Below are 19367 nucleotides of genomic sequence, written 5' to 3'. Positions count from 1 at the left end.
AACTGTTTTCTTTTTTCAATAACTATTGATATGCTATTAAAGGTTCAGATCAGTTCTATTTAAACAGATGGTTTGAAGTCTTTTCTGATGTATAAAGGGGTTTAACCTTTATCTTTAGATTTTAAATAAAACCTGTTAATTTTATCCCTCCTTTTCTTTTCTGTTAGGAATGTAGGCTCAAGAACTAAACTATTATTTTGTTACTCACAACACTAGCAGAGGTACTATAACAACTTCTCAATATCCTAAATACTGAAAAATACCCTCCACTAATTCAGGGTCTCTGGAACTGCAGCACTGAAATTGAATAGGCACTGCTTATTCAAAAGAGCTCCTCCCTTTACAACCTCAGAATGATCATGGATGAACAAAACAAAAACTGTTTAAGGTTATCTAATTCAGACTTTTTCTAGACAGCCTAAACATATCACCCTATTTTTATGTAATTCATAATATTAGACATACTTTGTGACAAGCACACCTGTTTTGTTATCTTTTTTCTCCCTAGCACAAGGACTACCATAGGTTAGGCACCCAAAAAAAAATTGAAATCAAGAAAATATAAAATGTGTGCTGTACTTTCAGAGGTCAGGCAGTTCTTATTTTTAAACTTTTTAAATATGAAACATCTCCATTTTCTACAGTAATTATTGAATTGCATACCTTTAAATGTAGTAGGTTAGGAAAACATATCTTAAACAGAAATAGAAGCACCTTCAAAAAATGAGAGAAGTCTATTTTAACAAACACAAGGGTAACACACATTATTACTAAGGAATTGCTTTATTGTCCTTGTCTCTGTGCAGTCTTTCTATTATGAACCAGTAGGACTGAGTTTGTAGATATTTACCATTGTTCTACATTTGATTTAACTCTTTCTCCACTGGTAGATGAGCAAGCAAAAAGGATAAGGTCTTAAAAACACTTTGATGTTGAGAAGAGCTGGGATGTAAAAAGCAGGTGGATAGTACCAAATTCTACAAGAGCTCTTGCAGAGTGAACCTCACAGACTCAGGAGTTTGGCGCTGTAACCTTGGTCACATTAAATGAAAGATGGTCCAGTATATGGCCATCTTTGGGATATGTGGGATATTTGACAAAAAGACAAATAAATAAACTGTGCTCTGAATTCTTTACAGTACTCTATAATTCAGATATTATTTATAAATTCTTTATTGCTATTAAAAACGGATGATTAGAAATCATTTTAAGGTACTTCCTATGGTAATAAGACTGCTAGATGATGGACATTAACAGTCCTGAGCATTTACAAAGAGAGTTAATATGACATATGCAAATCTCCATGACATGTTACAACACATGATAATTAATAAGGGAGAACGCATTTGAAAAATTAATTGTATATAAATGCTCCCTGAATTTAAAGTGCTGGCAACTTTTGCCTAAAGGAGAACTCATTTTTCTTCTTTTAGCCAGTAATTTTTGAAAGGCATCAATTATAAACCCAAGTTTTGGTCAGGAAATTGTAACTGACCACATTTTATAAAAGGGAAATACAAAGTGAAAATATATCTTTCTCTATTGGCATGTTGCCATTTAGTTAGCTGCCTATCATTCATAAGTTGCTATTACTTTGGTAATATCATTCACTTTTGGTTAACTTTGTCATTCACAAAGACTTAAGTATATTTTCATTTTAGTCAACATTTGGCAATAGCAAAGAGCCAAAGCCACAGGTATGTATGTTAGACAATCAGGTCCAAATGGCAGCAAAGGACAGATAAGCTATTATTCTTAAAACACTCAAATAAAATAACTAATTACATTTTGCTTTTTTTGCTCTCATATTCGTCCTTCTTGGATTGTGAGCTTGTTCTACTCAATGGTAAATTTGCAACATCTCCCTTGATTGAAGCTGAGTCTGGAGTAACAGTTCTTTTGGTAAATGCTGGCAAAGCTAGAAGAAAAGAGAAATATAAACCAACATGAATGGAGAACCCAGGCTAAAAGATTAATTTTGTAAAAAGAGTTAATTAATCATGGTTTGTATGTTAGTATCTAGAATTAAGATTTATATGAACAGACCTTTAACATAATTGTGTATTTTAAAAAGTAATATATTTGTACGACTATAAAACTGAATTTTTAAAAAAAATTGAGAGCATGTGGGTGTGCAATGTGGGCTTTGTCAGAATCCAATGATCTAAACATACACGCAGAGAGACAGAGAGACAGATAGAGAGAGAGAGAACAACAGAGGGAGAAATCTTAAGGGCTTCTTATTTATGGAATCCTCTTTGCTACATCCTCTGGTTTATTCAACATCTCTGGCCATAAAAAAAATGCAAGAAATGCAAATCAAAACAATGATATTTCACCACCCCAGTCACTATGGACATGGTCAAGAAAACTAACAATAACAGATGCTGGCAGGGATGTGGTCAAAAAATGGGAATATAAACTTGTTCAACCACTATGGAAAGCTTCTCTATGACCCAGCAATCCCACTCCTGGGCATTTATAGAATAGACACAAACAAGGCCAGACCAAAGCTACCAGCACAATCACATTCAATGCAGCACTGTTTATCACAACCACAGCCAAGATGGAGAGTCAGTGCAGATGCTACTCAGCAAATGAATGGATCAAAAAAATGTGATGTGTATGTGTATGCGTGTGCACACACGTGTGTGTGTGTGTGTGTGTGTGTGTGTGTGTGTGTGTGCTGGAACTCTATGCTTTTTTCGGTAGAAAGATATTGTACCATTCATAAAGAAATGGAAAGACTTGGAAAAAGCTATATTAAGTCAAGTAAGCCAGACCCAAAGGAACATATGTTTCATGATTTTCCTCATTTGTTATAACTATAAAGTGCCTACAAGCTAACACACTGGATGGTAAAAGACAAAAACATATACTAGGGCATGATAAATTATACAAGACTCTAGACATTCACATAGTGAAATCAAAGGAAGATATTCGTAGGAGAGGATCACAAAGGCTTAATAGCTATGTGCATATGATCATATAAAATGATGCTTATTGAAATGAACTCCAAGAAATGGAAACAAGAGATTTTATGTTATTCTACTTATTGTTTGTTTTTCTCTTTTGTTATTGTTTTGGATTTCTGTACATTTTGTCTTGTATGTTTTTCTGTTTGGGGGAGTGAAGGGGGAGCAGAGAATGGTGGGACAAAGGGTGAACAAATGCTCACTAGACACTATGTTGAAAATGAACTATATACCTTGTTGGGGAAGAGGTCAGGAGGGAAAAACTGAGAGAAATAGAGGGAAAAAGTGATACTGTTCCAAAAGAAATGGACTTATTACCTGAATTATGTAACTATAACCGCTCTGTACATCACCTTTACAATAACAATAAAATAAAACTTGTATTTTAAAAAATAGATCTGGCTGAGCAGTGTGGCTCATGCCTGTAATCCTATCTACTTGGGAGGCTGAGATCTGAGGATCTTGGTTAGAAGCTAGCTTTGGCAGGAAAGTTCATGAGACTCTTATCTCCAATTAAGCACCAAAAAGAGGGGAGGGGAGGGCTGGGGGTCTGTGGCTCAAGTGGTATTGTGCTAAGCCTTGAGCACAAACGCAGAGTGTGGACAGCACCCAGACCCTGAGTTTAAGCCCCAGGACTAGCACATACACACAAAGAAAAAGGAAAGAATTTAGCATCAGGGTTAATTCTTTTTCTACTTTTACATTTCTTTTTCTGAACCCAATTGTTGATGTGAAATCTCCCCTCCAGATTTTGTTTGTTTCTTTGTTTATCCCTTAGTCTTTTCCATCTGGCAAAATGTTATACCCACCCACTTCAGGTTCTCAAATGTTAGGGTCTTCTCTTTCTCTATCCTGCCTGGCTCATGCATCCATTTCAGTAAGTTCTGATGACTTTGCCTCCCAGGGCTGCGGAGCCCTCCTGCTTCCCATCCATCCCCCTTACTGTTACCTTGCCCAGGTCACCATTTTCTCTCTTCTTATTCCTACCTTGATCTCTTACTAATTCTTTCTCCATGCCCTAGCCAAATTACCCTTTTAAAAAGTAAAGGAGCCTATCAGTTAGCTCTGTGCCTGGAACGAACTGTGAGAGCCTCGAGCTCCCGGTCACCCTGCTCCCTGACCCTATCTATTCAGGCTCCGACCAGCTCAGGCACTGGTGTGCCATGCCACGTTCTCAGTATTGGTGTCTACTTCTGGTTCTCCTCGGGTCACAATGGCATCTGACTTCAACTCTCCATTGGAGTTGATCTGGTTTGTTGGCATTGTTTTTCTGTTCTTTCTTTTCTTTCCAGCTCTCATGGCTCCGTTTTCTAACAGTGTTAAGTATCTTCGCGGGACTGCAGGTCTTTGTGACAAGAGTCTGCCTGCAGATGCCAGTTTTCCAATAAAGACTTCCCAAAAAAGGCCTCTTTAAAAAGAAAAGAAGTAAACCAGTTTATGATATTCTCCTGCACAACCTCATAATCGCTGCCTTCTGGTGAACATAGAATAAAATCAGAACGTCGGCTTGTGGCCGCATCCTCACTCCATCTCTCCAGCACACCATGTCCCTTCTTTCTTTGGGCCTTTGCGCTTTTTACTCCTGAAATCAGAACATCTCTTCTTATCCGGATTTCACCAGCTGGTTCTTCTTGCTACTCAGGTTTCAGCTCAACTGTGGCTTCTTCAGAGAAGTATCTTTTGATTATTCATTTGAATTAGTTGTTTGGACTTCGAGTATCAGTGATACCTTCCAACCCTGTAGCACCAAATGGCATTTAAAATTATTTGCTCCCTTGCTCACTACCTGTTCCTCCGTCAAGTCAGGTGTCCTTGTCTATCTTATTCATAACTGTGTCCTCTAGAACTGAGCACAAAGCCTTATGCTCAACCTCTCAGTAAATATTGGTGGGAGACATGAATACATGTAGGGTATTTTTTAGAAAATGGAAGTTTTCTAGATCTCTCCTAGGGAGCACTACCAAGTATTTTGTCAAATCATAATAAACAGAACCCAATCATTTAGGAATATCTAGGCTTAATTGGTCAGCGAAAAACACTTAAAATATGGCCATATAAAATGAACCTGTAATATGAGATAGACAAACGATGCAAAACAAATAACCCTTTAATGAGCAAGAAGCTGTTTTTTGTACCTTATCAGTACCTTGAACATAAAGTAGGCAATTTACCCCACAAGTTTGAGGAGAGATTCTTTAATAAGTGTCTATTCACAGTTAATCATGGAGCCCTTCAAGTATACTATAGAAATAAAAACAGTATGCTATTCTCACTGTGAAAAAATGAGTTTTCATTCAGTGGAATTAAACTCTCACTAACGGCACTTCAAAACACAAGTTGAAAATGCTGACTTTCCTTTTTATAGCAATGTAAACTGAGCTAAGGAATAAAATAGTCTTCTAACTCCTATTATATTCTGAAATAACATTGTGCCTAATAAAGAATCTTTTTAGGTTTATTCACTTAATAAATGTTACCTTTTAGAATAGTTTTAGATTTACAGAAAATTTGTGATCTGCATTTATTTTTAAATTTTTGATCTGGAGATACTATTTCTACAGAGATTAAGCATGTTCATTTCAAAGGACTGCAGATTTCGAAAAGCTACAGATTGCTACAAACGTCACTCAAGTCTAGACAGGCCCCAGCCCTGAACGGGGAGACCTGTCTTGGGCTTGTGTTCCTTTCCTCTGAAAGGAGCTAAACATGGAGACCAGTGGTCAATTGCTACTTATAAAATGTAAAAATGACAGTTTCAAAAGCTGACATTATAAGTTTCTCTTACTAAGCCCCACTGTCTTCAGGCTGAAGGTAATGGAATCCAGGGCTTCTAAAAGAGTGTCCTGACTCATGGCCATAACTTCTAGCAAGCCAGGATAAATTTGCTAGTGATCGTGGCTTTAAATAATGGATTTCTGTGTTCCTATTTCCAATGGTAATATAAACTTACAATTTATACATTTCTTCCCTTCTTCCTGGCAGAAGGAATCTACCTTTTCATGAATTGACCTGAACTACACAAAGCTGACATAAATTACTTCTTAAAACAAACTTCCATTAATGCTGGATCATTTCAGAGACCACAAATTATGCAATATTTTCCCATTTCCTTTGTTTTTTCCATGGTCAGTGATTCTGTGCTGGAATTTGGTCACAGCTTGACAGGGCACCTAAGTCAGCAGAATGAACACCTCAGCATCCACAGTATGGACACAAGAGCCTCAGGTGGTGCAGATTCCAACTTAAATAAGAGGGTGCCTGTTCTGTGGACCCCCAAACTAATGTCTGCCTAAAGGTCCACAGTTCTCTCCTCGTCTAGTGTCTACACAGCACCAAAATGGCTGGAAACTCCGAAGTCCTGCTTTCATATTGTATTTAGACAACACAAATGTTAAAGTTTTGCTGGTGGGACATTAAAAACTGGCGATTTCTTAGCCACATTTATCTTCCTAACATTCATTTTTAGCCAAAATGTACATACACCAATCAAAACAGAAGTCTCTTATTCCATCCTTGTAATCTTGTAATTCCTCAGCGGACTCTCATAGCTCTATTTTTCTGAACTTTGCTCCATTTTTGTGTGTGAGAAAAAAGTCTATAGTGCTACTTTCTGTTTATAATTTTTAGACATTATCCACACCTACCAAGTTCTCCTCACCCACCCTCCCAATATAGTGACACCTGAACTTTAGCTATGTTAATACTGAGTGTGTATATTTGTAGGACAATATAAATACAGCCCACATAAACCAAGTAGGTAAACTGTGACAATGTTGCTTCATGCTTTATTCTGGGTTTAGCCACTCATCCATGTTTTTATTTTATTTTAAACTGTTTTTATTCCTCTATGGCTAATATTTCTAATAGCACAATTAGATCTTTCATATATCTTTTTGTTAGCATTTTTTCTTTTTCCTGAGTTGTCAACTGTATCAGATAATCTGACAGTTTTTTTAAAAACAATTTTCCCAATGGAATTTCTTCTCCTTTCTTTCTTCATTAAGGGAGAATTTAAGAACATGAGTACCCAGATTAAAGGAACTACACAAGTAGGCAGAAGAATGAATAAAACACAACCCCACTGGGACACCAAGGCCTATAATCACAAAAGCACAGGGTTAAAGAGATATACTCCTAAATAGTCCCATCACTTTCAGGTCAGGAGTGAGAGGGTTGTAGAGTAAGAGAGGGAAGAAGTTCACATCAAAGAACAAATCAAATATGTGGGCTTTTTTTTTTCCACAGCAACATTTGATTTTTGAAGATTCTGAAATGCTATATCCAACTAGATACAAGCCACACTGAAGAGTGTTGCTACAGCAGAACAGCAGAAGGTTTATGTAGCTACAAAGCACATGGCAAAATGATTAGGACAGGAAAGAGAAAATGCAAACCTTTTGGAATGACATAATTGTGATATAATGCCAGCTAAATCACTTATCAGAAATAAATAAATGTCTACTAAATGAAACTCATGAATATAAATCTGCAAAATAAGTGCTATCACCCTTGCATTTGACCTACTTCTTTATTGCTTATTTTGCTTAGTATTTTATAGCAATATAGCTACTTTTTTTTTTTGGTTGGTCATGGGCTTGAACTCAGGGCCTAGGTGCTGTCCCTGAGCTCTTTTGCTCAAGGCTAGTGCTCTACCACTTTGAGCCATGGTTCTACTTCTAAGTTTCTGGTGGTTAAATGGAAATAAGAGTCTCACAGAGGACTTTCCTGCCTAGGCTGGCTTTGAACAGTGATCCTCATATCTTAGCCTTCTGAGTAGCTATGATTACAGGCATGAGCCACCAATACCCAGCTAAAGAGCTACTTTAAATGACAAAATTATCTCTTGTAATGTACATAGCATAAACAAGAATCCATTAGATAATGCTTGAATTACAATCTCTTCAGAAGCAATTCATGTGTTCACTCAGCTAATATAACTGAGTGTTAATTGAGCTTTTACTCTGTGCCAAGCAATATGTGAAAGGAAACTGGTGAAAGACAAGCACTAATCCTATTTTACTGAGTTCACTCTTTGGTAGAGGGAAGACTCTGTAAACAAAAGGTCACTCAAATAACAAGAACTTATATAATTATTATTCTGAGAAATGTTTTAAAGGACAATTATAGTTTATGGTAGGTAGTTTTACTAGAAATCACCTTTAAAACTGTAAAGTCTAATATCTTCTTTAAGAATAAGTATAGCAGAGGAGGGAAAAGGACACATGGATAACTTGGTTGAATGGACTCATAGCTGGATATTGAAAAAGACATTTTAACAACATTCAAAGTATTCACATAGTGATAGCTAGTGGGCATTAGTACTTTTTGCAAAGATTCCTTATTTCTGAACAAGTATATGTAGGTATCTTCTTTTTCTTGATAATTTGAATTTTATTATAAACTAACTTTCTTTACTTACTCATCCACAATTAGTAGGAATCGCCAAACAAATAACTGGTTTAATTAATATTTTTACTTTGGTGATTTACTTTAAGATTGCTGAGAAGTTTAAGGTCTAAAGAAAGGAACCCCATCTATATTTTACTAAATGGGGGAGGGGCTATTATTAGTGTACTTGGAGAGATTATTTGTGTGACACATAATGAAACTGTTCTCAAACTTGTAACATGAATCTTACTATCATGTACTGGCTTTAAACCTTTTTCCACGAATTGCGTTTTCTTAAATCTAATTTAAGATTGGTAGAAGACTTTATTACTTACAGTTGAAGTGTGAAAATCGAGGACTAGACAGGAACCGACCAGAATCCTGCCAAGACAATGAGTGATCTAACCCAGGACCATGGGAACTTGCTAAGAACCTTCTGTCATCCTAGGGAAGAAAGTGTACAGTTCAGCTCCTTTGATACCAAATGTAAGGATGGAGAGCTATTTAGATGTGCTGAAACTCAAACTGAACTTTCATATACAGACTACACAGAACAGAAACATTTGAACATGACTGTAAGCCCTTTAAAGATAAAAACCCGTTTACAAAAACACATTTAAAAATGGAAAGAAATCACTCATTGCTATGGAGGCATGCCATATTTTGTTCTAATCCTTTTATTTCCCTCTCTATGAATAGGATTTATTAACAATCATAAAACATTGTGCTATTTACATTTATACATTTGTAAACATCATGGAAGTCATCCTGTTACCTTAACCTTCAGCCCAAGGTTTCCTCACATACTATCTAGTAGCTAGGCTATGCTTTCCTCGGCCATTAATTTACTTGGCATTAAGGTGATTTTCAGTGTTTTACTCCTATAAATAACACTGTGAGAAGTATTTTTAAATAGAGAACCTTTCCATCGTTAGATTTAATCCTTAGGACAAGTTCTCAGGTGGAAATATTGAGTCAATAAAAACACAATTTGATGTTTTTAAATACATGCACCTAGACAGCATTCCCTAATGATTATATTACTCTTTGTACCTAGTTAATAATACATAAATAAAAATGAAGAAGCAAAGGTCTCATGTTGTATCCATATATCTTCCATAAATCTCAGCTAAAAATGAGGATGATAACTTTATGAATAGAGTTAATACAGAAAATTTTATGAATAGATTAAAATTGGTACTTTACTAAATAGTGAAATTAAAATTATAATTTTTCTCCCGCAAGTTTTATAATTTATTTTTTTTTCATTCGTTCATTCAAGAATAATTTGGGGGGCTGGGAAGGTGGCTCAGTGGTAGAGCGCTTGCCTTGCATGCTCAAGGCCCTGGGTTCGATTCCTCAGCACCACATATGCAAAAAGAAAAAAGCCGGAAATGGTGCTGTGGCTCAAGTGGTAGAGCGCTAGCCTTGAGCTGAAGAGCTGAGAGACAGTGCCCAGGCCCAGAGTTCAGGCCCCATGACTGGACCCAAAAAAAAAAAAAAAAAAAAAAGAATAATTTGGGAGAAGCCTGGGTATGCTGAATCGCTCTTGCAATCCCAGCTACTATGGAGACTAAGAATGGGTGGACTCAGTACAGGTTCGCCTAGGAAAAAACCTGAGAACCTGTCTCAAAAATATAGAGAAAAAAATCTGGAGGCATGATTCAAGTAGTAGGGTCCTTGTTCTGAGTTCAAACCTTCATACCATACAGACACACACACACACACACACAAACACACATACAAAAATTAATAATGGTGACGAGGGGCAGCTGTAATGTGCTGGGCAAAAAACAAATAAGATATTGAGGAAAATGTTAGGCTTATAAGGAAAAAAGGGCATTAAATGAACTATAAAATATATGATATTATGAAAAATTATAATAAATATAAAAAGAACAGTAAATAATAAGACCAAATTTCAGTTTGAAGTCAAGATTCCATAGAGGTGATATTTGGAGAAATACAGGAAGCTAAATATAAACAACCAGTTGAAAACTTATAGGTGGGAGAAGGGTAAAAAGGAAGCAAAAAATGAGGTGAGAGGTGATGGACATCAGCTATGGAAGGAGGGCCGTACAGTTAAGCACACTGAGCCTGGTGGTGATAAGAGTAAGGCCCAGAGATGGCTAAGACTCTGTTCGGGACTTGGGATCTTACTTTTTAAATACAATCAAGAGTTTTCAGATGAGGAAGGATAAGCACCGATTTGTACTTTTCCATGGTTACTTTGAATAAGGAATATTGGGGACTGGAGAGAAGAAAAGATGATGAATGTTGCCAAAGATTTTACAGGCAACAACTATGGGTTAGGAAACTCAAAATATAGTATTTTCTTAACAATTCTTTTATCTTTAGCATCAAGATTTATCATTATTACTGTCTTAGAACAGAATAAACTAGTTAAGCTACAATTCTCTGCAAATATTCTATTGGATGAAAGAAATTGTATTTTCTAATATTTTTCACATGCATCTTTTCTTTCTATTCCATGTCATACTTGGGTTCTTAAAGCCATTCAAACATGACTACATTTCTTTCTTTCTTTCTTTTTTTTACTCCTTTTTTGGTGGCAGTCCTAGGCAGTGCTGAACTCAGAGCCTGGCACTGTCCCTTAGCTTCTTTGCTCAAGGCTAGCACTCTACTACTTAAGCCACAGAGCCACTTTCAGCTCTTTGATGGTTAATTGGAGATAAAAGTTTCATGGGCTTTTCTGCCTGGGGTGGCTTTGAACTGTGATCCTCAGATCTCAGCTTCCTGAGTAGCTAGGATTATAGGTATGAACCACGACCTGTGCCTAGCCTAAATAATGTTTTAACTACCAATTTCACTTACATTGTATGATCATTGTGTATTCTGGATCAAAGATGAGGCAGACAGTACCTATCCCACCAGCATTCACTTAGTGTTACACTAGTGTTTTCTTTAAATGCTCTTAAAATGTATACCATGTACTCTAAATCTCTGTGTAAAAGGCTCCAAGAATAGCAAATTACTTGGGACTGAGAGAAAAACAGAAAAGTATTTGCATGACAGTTTATTTATAATTTCTTATGAAAGCTGGGCTACAAATGAGATGATTGGGATACTGCAGGGATAAAGCTCCCTTAAATCTACCATGGTGGCTGGGAAAAATCCAAGCATTATCTATAAACTTGGATGAAACATACACTAGTGACATATTTTGTAGTCATTAAGAAAAAGTAATTATATATCACCCACAATCCTGAATTACCTGGAATTTTTATGCACAACATGTTTTATAGAAGCTAGTGCTGCAGATTTAAGTCATAAATAGCTGACTTGAGAAGGAAAATGCTAAAAGCCATTAATTGCTATGAGCAAGGCATAAACAAATCACTGAGCAATTCAGTGAGGGAGAATTGACTTCTGAGAACAAAATATGAATTTATACCACACACATGCTCACAATGAACAAGTAAGACAAAGGCCTCTGGCAGGTTCTGCCTTCATAAAGACTGCTGAAAGCCATCAGCAGCACTTCCTCACCTGCCTCATCTCAGCTGGTAAAAACATCTGGTCTTTAAAGTGTAGTTGCATACCAACTCTTGAACTAGAAGTTAAAAGTCAGGACTCTCCTTTCAAGGGAGGAAGAGTAGGAAAAATATGCCTTGTGTGATTTTACTAAAAAAAAATCCAGTGTTAATTAAAACCATCTATTTAGGATGGGTTAAGGTAACAAATGGAAATTTCTTGGATGAACCATTTTCCTCTGTGAATGAAGATTAGCAGTTCTGTATTGCTGGCTGACTTTTTGGACATTCTCTTCTATTTGAAACAGCTGGGACAGCAAGGGAGACGGATGTCCTACCGAAACACAATTAGGCTGGCTGGAAGAGAAGCCACGACATGCTTCTGTTGTCTACCCAGAGTCAGGGGGAATGTGTTGTACCCAGCTTTGAATTAAATTCTGCATATAAACTTTTAGATCAGGCTTTTTGTTCAATTAGCCAGGTCAGCTTACCACACTATTACATTATCATATTTTCTATTATATTATGCTTGAACCATTGTGAAGGTGGCTCTGCTCAAACTCCCAGCAGGTTTCTAGAAATGTGATGATTTTTGCCTAGCTAGCTGCTATGGGAATAAATAGGAGATCAGCCCTGGCCTGGTCAGCCTTGGCCATCAGACTTGAGTGGTGTGGTCACATGGGCTGTTGTGCTGCTTTCTTGCAACAGCAACAACATGAAAAAAAAGCCTGTTGCCAACATGGCTGTACTATTTCAATACTGGTTATTTGCCTGTCAACAGAGTTCCACAACTAGAATTCTAATGAGGATCTGAAACCCAAGATGTGGATTAAACTCTTCCCTGAACTTCATCATCACAAGCCAGAAGTCTCTCGCGCATGTTTGTCTCCTTTGAACTCTCAAAGTGGATGTCCCTCAATGAGCAAATAGATCACGACAATGAGGTTATGTTCACAATGGAATTTTACTCATCCACTAGGAAGAATAATATATCGTTTGTAAAGAAATGGAAAGACTTGGAAAAATTATGTTAAGTGAAGTGAGTCAGGCCCAAAGAGACAAATGTTGCATGTTTATCCTTACTTGTGGAAGCTAGAATTAGCTTATAAACTTATAACTAAATACATTGGGTGGTATGCATGTAGATGCAGATTTTATTAACTGAAATATGGTAGATTCAAGGGAGAACTCACATAGTGTAATTCATTAGAAAGGCAAAGTCAAAGTTCAGCAAAATAAAACACCAGGAAGCAGGTATTTGAAAGGGGTCAGGTGGGGTCAAGAAGACGGGGGAGGGACACAGTCAAGAATTCAATGTTAAAAATTAAGAAAAGTGAAGGAAGGGGTAGGTTGGGAAGGATGGATGAGAATGTTGTAAGAGGTGACACTGACCAAGATACATTGCATTCATAAACTGTTTTGTTACATGGCGACTTCTCTGTACAACTACTTAAAGATAATTAAAAAAAAAAAAACAGTAAATCCAGCCTAGGCACTGTCCAAATACTCAGACTGAGGCTGAGCCTCTCTGAGCTCTACCACTTGAACCACAGCACTACTTTTGGCTTTTTCTGGTAGTATATCAGAGATAAGAATCTTACAGATTTTCCTACCCAGGCTGGCTTTGAACCATGATCCTCAGATCTTAGCCTCCTGACTACCTAGAATTACAGTTATGGCCACCGGTGCCCATCTCTGATTGGAATCTTATGTGTCTTAAAAAAAAGTTCCAGGCACACAAAACTAGAAATAAGTAAGTTAATATTCCAACAGGAAACTATATGGCCCCAAATAAAATAATGTGAAAGTGGGGAGAATATTCTTAGTTTAAAACTATTCAGAGTTAAATTGGTTTATCTGTCTACTCCACATGGATACTTCGGGATAGTATACATTTTTTCAACACGGTCTCATTTTCTCAGGCTCCAGTGTGTTAGTTCTATGTTTATAAATCAGAAGATCAAGTGTAAGCATGGAGATTACATACCCAGGAGAATAATGACTGAACATGCCAAGTACTGATGGTTACCTGACCATCCATTTCACTAAGGGACTTCATTGCTGACAAGGGAAGGACTAAAACCTTCAAAGAAACTATCACACTTAGCTTGGAGCAATCAAGTGACCAAGCTTCCTGACTCAAGATTTCTTTCTCTCTTCTCTCTCTCCCCTCTGTCTCTGTCTCTATTTCTTTTCTTTTTTCCAGGGCTAAGGACCAAACCCAGGGCCTTGGGCGCGCAGGGTGGGCGCCCTTCCGCTGGGCTAAACCCCCAGCCCCCTCTGTCTCTATTTCTTCAGTGCCAGTAGCAAGACTTGAACTTGAAGCCTCCAGCCTTTACTCGTTTTTTTTTTGTTAATGGATGGTGATGTTCTATCACTTGGGTTATGGTGCAATTTGCCTTTTTTGGCTAGTTAATTGAAGATTGATTTCAATCACTTGCTCAAGCTGTCTTCAAACTCAGCCTCTTGAAAACCTGTGATTACAAATGTAAGCCACTGGTACCCCCAAAGCATGAATACTCATATACAAACAACACAGTGAGTAGTAATGGCATTCCCTTATGGCTTACTTTGCAAGCAGAAAGTTATAAGCATAATCTTTGGATAATCCCACTGCATTGCTGATCTGTTTCATATATAAAAGGGGAGTCTTTAAGGGGAATCTTTCACAATTGCCCTGTGGTAAATCTCAGAGACGGAATAAATATATAAGGAAAATTACTTTGAAGGATTTGCTTCTGTACTTGTCATCTTGGTGCTGTTGAAGAGAATCTCTGTAAGCTTTGTATTTGGAATATCTCCCATCAGTTCTCTCTGATAAACAGCGGAAATCCTAGGAAAAAAAAAAAGGAAAAGGTCTAAACTGGTGAATGAAATTAGAATAAGACAGTATTAATAAAAGTATAAAATAAAAACAAAATCTAAAAGTGTAAATTAAGTAATAGATTCTACAATATGCATTTTGATCAGATATATAGAACAAAAATGGCCACAATGGAGATTGCTATAAAAATGGGTTTATATTGTCCTCTGGAACTAACCTGAAATGCCTAGCATGTGTTAGCTAAAAAGACAAAAGTTTAGATGATAATGAGATGTCCAAAGATGATTGTTAATGACACTATACCACTATTCTGTACTGTTTTTTATATTAGTACTTGGCATCAAAATAATCTTGTTTCCAAAAAAAAGCTACCTTTAAAAGCAAAGATAGTATATTGGAAATGAACTTTACAACTTTGCGGGGCGGGGGGTGAGGGAGAATGAGGGAGGCAGGGGAGGGAAGGGATAGTGGGAGAACAACAAGGGAAGGGGTAACAATGCTTGACAAGAATGTACTCATTTTCTTACGCATGTAACTGTAACCCCTCTGTATAGCATCTTTACAATAAAATAAAATTTAAAAAAGAGCAAAGCCCTTTTCCTTCACTTATCTTTAAACACCAGTCTATATTTTAAGTGTTATATCAGGGAGAATTTTAAATTTAATAATAATAAATAAACCGTTACTATAGCCCATTAGACATTGCTTTCATAATGTGGGAAGGGGAAAAAATAGAGACAACTGATCTTATTATTCAAGAAAAGTATGACAATGTGTCATATAGACACAAGGAAATTTGATCTTATTGAGCACTCAAGCTGGAAGAGTTAAAATTCCAAATATCTCATTTTTATAAAAACAATTAAAAATCGAAGTTCATGGAAATAAAGAATGATTTTCCTGTTGCAGAACTGAGCTGGAACCAATGTCATTGCTTTTCTATCTTATCTAGTATATCATGGGTAAATAGGTGATGGTAAAAGTTGAACTACCATTTATTCCTTCAAAATGGGGTTAAACAAATAGATGTAAAAGAGAGGGAGAGGAAGGAAGGAAGTAAAGGACAGAGGGAGGGAGAAAGAAAAGAAAGAATATGACCACATATAAATAAAGTCAAGTCTATGAAAATAGAGGGGAGTTAGTACTCCCAGTCATATAAGATTACAGTAATTTTGAGAAATAAGATCAAACTATACTATATTTGTGCATGAAAGAACAATAGAATCCATTACTTTGAATATTAGTAAAATCAATATAGTTATAAGATATATGTAAGTAGGAACCAGAGCTAACACTGTTTAAGTCCCTTACTTCATGGGTGAGGAAACAGTCCCTGAGGTGGTAATTAGATGACTGAATCTGGAACAAAAAGTTAGGTCTTCCCATTCTGGTTCATGCAACATGGAACCAGAGTGTTTTAGAGGTTTAGGGGCTTGAAATAGAATCCATCTTTAGTAATATAAAGTTGCATGTATTTTCATTTAAGGTTATACTTAGTTGTTTAAAAATTTATAGAGGACTTTAGATTATATATAGAATAGGTGAGTTTCCAGTTTAGAGGCAACAGGGCAAAGAAGACAGAATAAGATTCTACTTCCAAATAATTTACATATTCCAAGCTTCAGTGACTTCCTCTGTAAATTAGAGAAAACAATACCCATGTAGTGCAATGTGCCCTACAAGGTTAGAAGAAATATAATGAGTTTAGCCACTATTTCCCACATGATGTGTGTATAATACTTGCTAATTTATTCTTTTCCTTTTCTAAGCTACAGGTTTTCTTTTTTAATGTTCAAAGTATAATTGTGAACTCTAAGAAATATTCTCTCTAAAAACTTTACTATGAAAGCCTCTTTATGATTGCCTCTTTATAAAAGCCTCATTAAGATTGAGTTTTGTATATATAAGCTAGATGTGCAGGTAATTACTAGGCCATACGATAAAGAGTAGTAACCTCTTGAGTAATAGAAAATACAACTTTTGAACTGTCTAATGAAGACCGTTGGGGAACAAGGAAGATGTCACTAGGGGCCAAACTTTCTATGATTATGCGGGTGTGAGAGAGGCCATATGTTCCTGTGTCGCATGCCACCTGTTCCCAACACTTCCCTTTGCCTGTCCTTCATTCACTCACCTCAATGACTTCAGTTAGTACAGACAAAGAAAAGGAGAAAGCATGAGTATCCTACTGTGGACAAAGGATTTTCTGAGGATGAATGGGAATTACATGGTAGTGGATGCTGGATTCATAACTGCTTCATAGGGATTTACATTGCAAATATGTAAGCAAATTCATGCGAAAGAATTAATAAACTATACTAGAGACACTTGGTATTATCTTACTTGTAACAGTCTTCATTTCAGGATGTGTCAGCTCAACCCTACATCTCACTCAAAAATTTTTTGGCACTGAATGATCAAAAATTGTCTGGGAGAAAGCAATTTTAAAGATTATATAAACTTTGAGAACATATCAGTGCTTCCAATAGATCTAGCTATTAGTTCCTATGTACTGTGTCCTTAAATAATGTTAGATTAAAAGAGAATCTAAATACAGCCTGTTATATTTTCAGTTATTTTTAATAACTGTGAAATCAAAGCTTATATGGTTGTTAAAGAGAAATTGTTACCATTGGTAAGGTGGGACATAGACACTATACAAGTCATATTAACAGTATAATAAAACAAAAGTGGCGAAAAGTATACATGACAGAAGACATTGTCTGGACAGGACCTATTCTGGTAAGACTGGGTGGCAACGTCATTTGCTATATTATACCTCTTCTTCTCTATAATGTATGTAAGAAAAATTATACCATGGAAACATATTCATACAGCAAATGAACTGGTTTAATTAATGAAATAACTTTTGGTTAGTCTTATGAATAAATAGGATATAGGGTCTAAAACTCATACACCATAGTATAGTGCTCTGATATCTTTAATACCTAGGAGTTTGTGGAGGGAGGAAGGAGAAGGAAGGGTAAAGGAGGGAGGAGAGAGGAGTGGGGGAGGGGAAGTGATGGTAGGGTAAATATAAAGGAAGGTGTAACAATGCTGAATAGGAAACGGACTCATTACCTTGTTCATGTAACTGTAACCCCTCTGTACAGTATCTTTACAATAAAAAATATAGAGAAAAAAAAATTTCTAATCAAAACCTATTGTCAGTGGAATGTGTGAGACCCTTTAATTATTAGGTTTTCCAGAAATCATTGTTAAAGCTTTAGGGGGACAAGGGAGCTTCTAATATTCCATATTTTTCTAATAAATGTTTTGTTATTTTCAGCCCTGACTTTACAAATGTCAATGGAGTCTAATAAGATGGCATTAAGATTCCCAGTGTTCTTTGGTCTTGCCTTCCTTCCTGCAAGTTTCCTGCACATCAGGAAGATGTCAAGTGTTCTAACTCATACACACAGTGAAAGAGACAAGCCAACTCTTCCTTACTCTAAAGTCTTTGAAATCATCCAGGAGGCTCAGTTTCTCAGGCACAGACTCCAGATGGTCCAAGGCCACTCGGGTACTCTGAAAAAGAAAACAAGGAAACCAAACATTATAAAAAATTAATTAATACTTTGAGAATCTGAAGGCCAAAGTTGAGATGTACCACTGGTGGAAACAGATCAAACTATGAACTTGAGTGAATCAAATAAGAACAGGTATTTCAAGATGAATGTATCTTTTTAAAACAGAAGAATTATTTCCTTTCAAAAACCTATGAGATGTATTTGCAAGACTGACAGAGCAAAACTCTTCCTGGATAATTACTTTCAGCTGATGTGCTATGAAACTTTCTATAGGGCATTTCATATTCATATTAATTTAAAAAAACTGCTTCAGTGAACATCAAAAATAAACCACCAGGTAATACTGAGAAATAGAAGAACCTGCAGTTACTTTTCTCTAAAGCAGACTAGAGACCTCAAATACTATTATTAAGAAGAAGACAGTTTTCAACTATTATTTTAGTTAAGAAGAAAATGGAGGACAATTCTCAAAAGATGGAAGAAATATCTGAAAGTAAACATCTAGGACAGGATGAAAAGATTGTGTGATTATAAATCAGAAACTTATTATGCAACCTGTGCTCAGCTGGTCCTGCCATACCCACTGATACAAACATTACCAGGGAAGGATCCAGAAATTAGAATTTCCAGTAAAGGTAAAATAAGAAGTGGTGGAATAACCTGTGGCAAAGACTGTGTAATGTGTATTCTATGCATCTCGGTGTTTGTGGTCCTGTCACAGTTCCAAAATAGGAAGGGAATCACTGTTAGCTTTTGAATTGGAAATACATTTTAGGCTGGGCACTGGTAGCTCATGCATATGCCAACTACTTAGGAGGCTGAGATCTGAGGATACCGGTTTGAAACCAGAAAAGTCTGTCAGAGTCTTAATTAAAATTAATCACACAAAAAAAGCTGTAAGTGGAGCTGTGCTCAAGTGGTAGAGTGCCAGCCTTGAGCAAAAAAAAAAAAAAAAAAAAGCTAAGGGATAGCACTCAGGCCCTGAGTTCCAGCCCTAATATCAGAACACACATGCATGTGTGCACACACACAAAGAATGATCTGTGACTTGGAATTACAGTCATCTTCAGTTAACATCATTTAAAAATCAGTCACACCTATAATCCCAGCTACTCAGGAGGCTGACATGTGAGGATTTCAGTTTGAAGCCAGCCGT

The 19367-nt window shown here is 36.5% G+C and overlaps 1 protein-coding gene across 2 annotated transcripts in view; it reads right to left on the bottom strand.

Moving 5' to 3' along the window:
- Nucleotides 1–767: 767 nt before the first annotated feature.
- Nucleotides 768–19367, bottom strand: part of Cep128 (centrosomal protein 128) — a 303824-nt gene continuing 285224 nt past the window's right edge. For both annotated transcript variants that reach the window (XM_042692797.1, XM_042692798.1), the window contains 4 exons: nt 18132–18209; nt 14580–14690; nt 8699–8807; nt 768–1918 (listed from right to left, as the gene is read on the bottom strand). In XM_042692797.1, coding sequence (XP_042548731.1) covers nt 1782–1918; nt 8699–8807; nt 14580–14690; nt 18132–18209 — 435 coding nt within the window. In that variant the 3' untranslated portion in view covers nt 768–1781. The remainder of the gene's footprint in view (nt 1919–8698; nt 8808–14579; nt 14691–18131; nt 18210–19367) is intronic.

Source organism: Dipodomys spectabilis, unplaced genomic scaffold (assembly GCF_019054845.1).
Source record: "Dipodomys spectabilis isolate Male_0828 unplaced genomic scaffold, ASM1905484v1 ptg000157l, whole genome shotgun sequence".
NCBI classification, from domain to species: Eukaryota; Metazoa; Chordata; class Mammalia; order Rodentia; family Heteromyidae; genus Dipodomys; species Dipodomys spectabilis.
The sequence above is the reverse complement of the archived record's forward strand: the minus strand, read 5'-3'. Positions and strand labels throughout refer to the sequence as shown.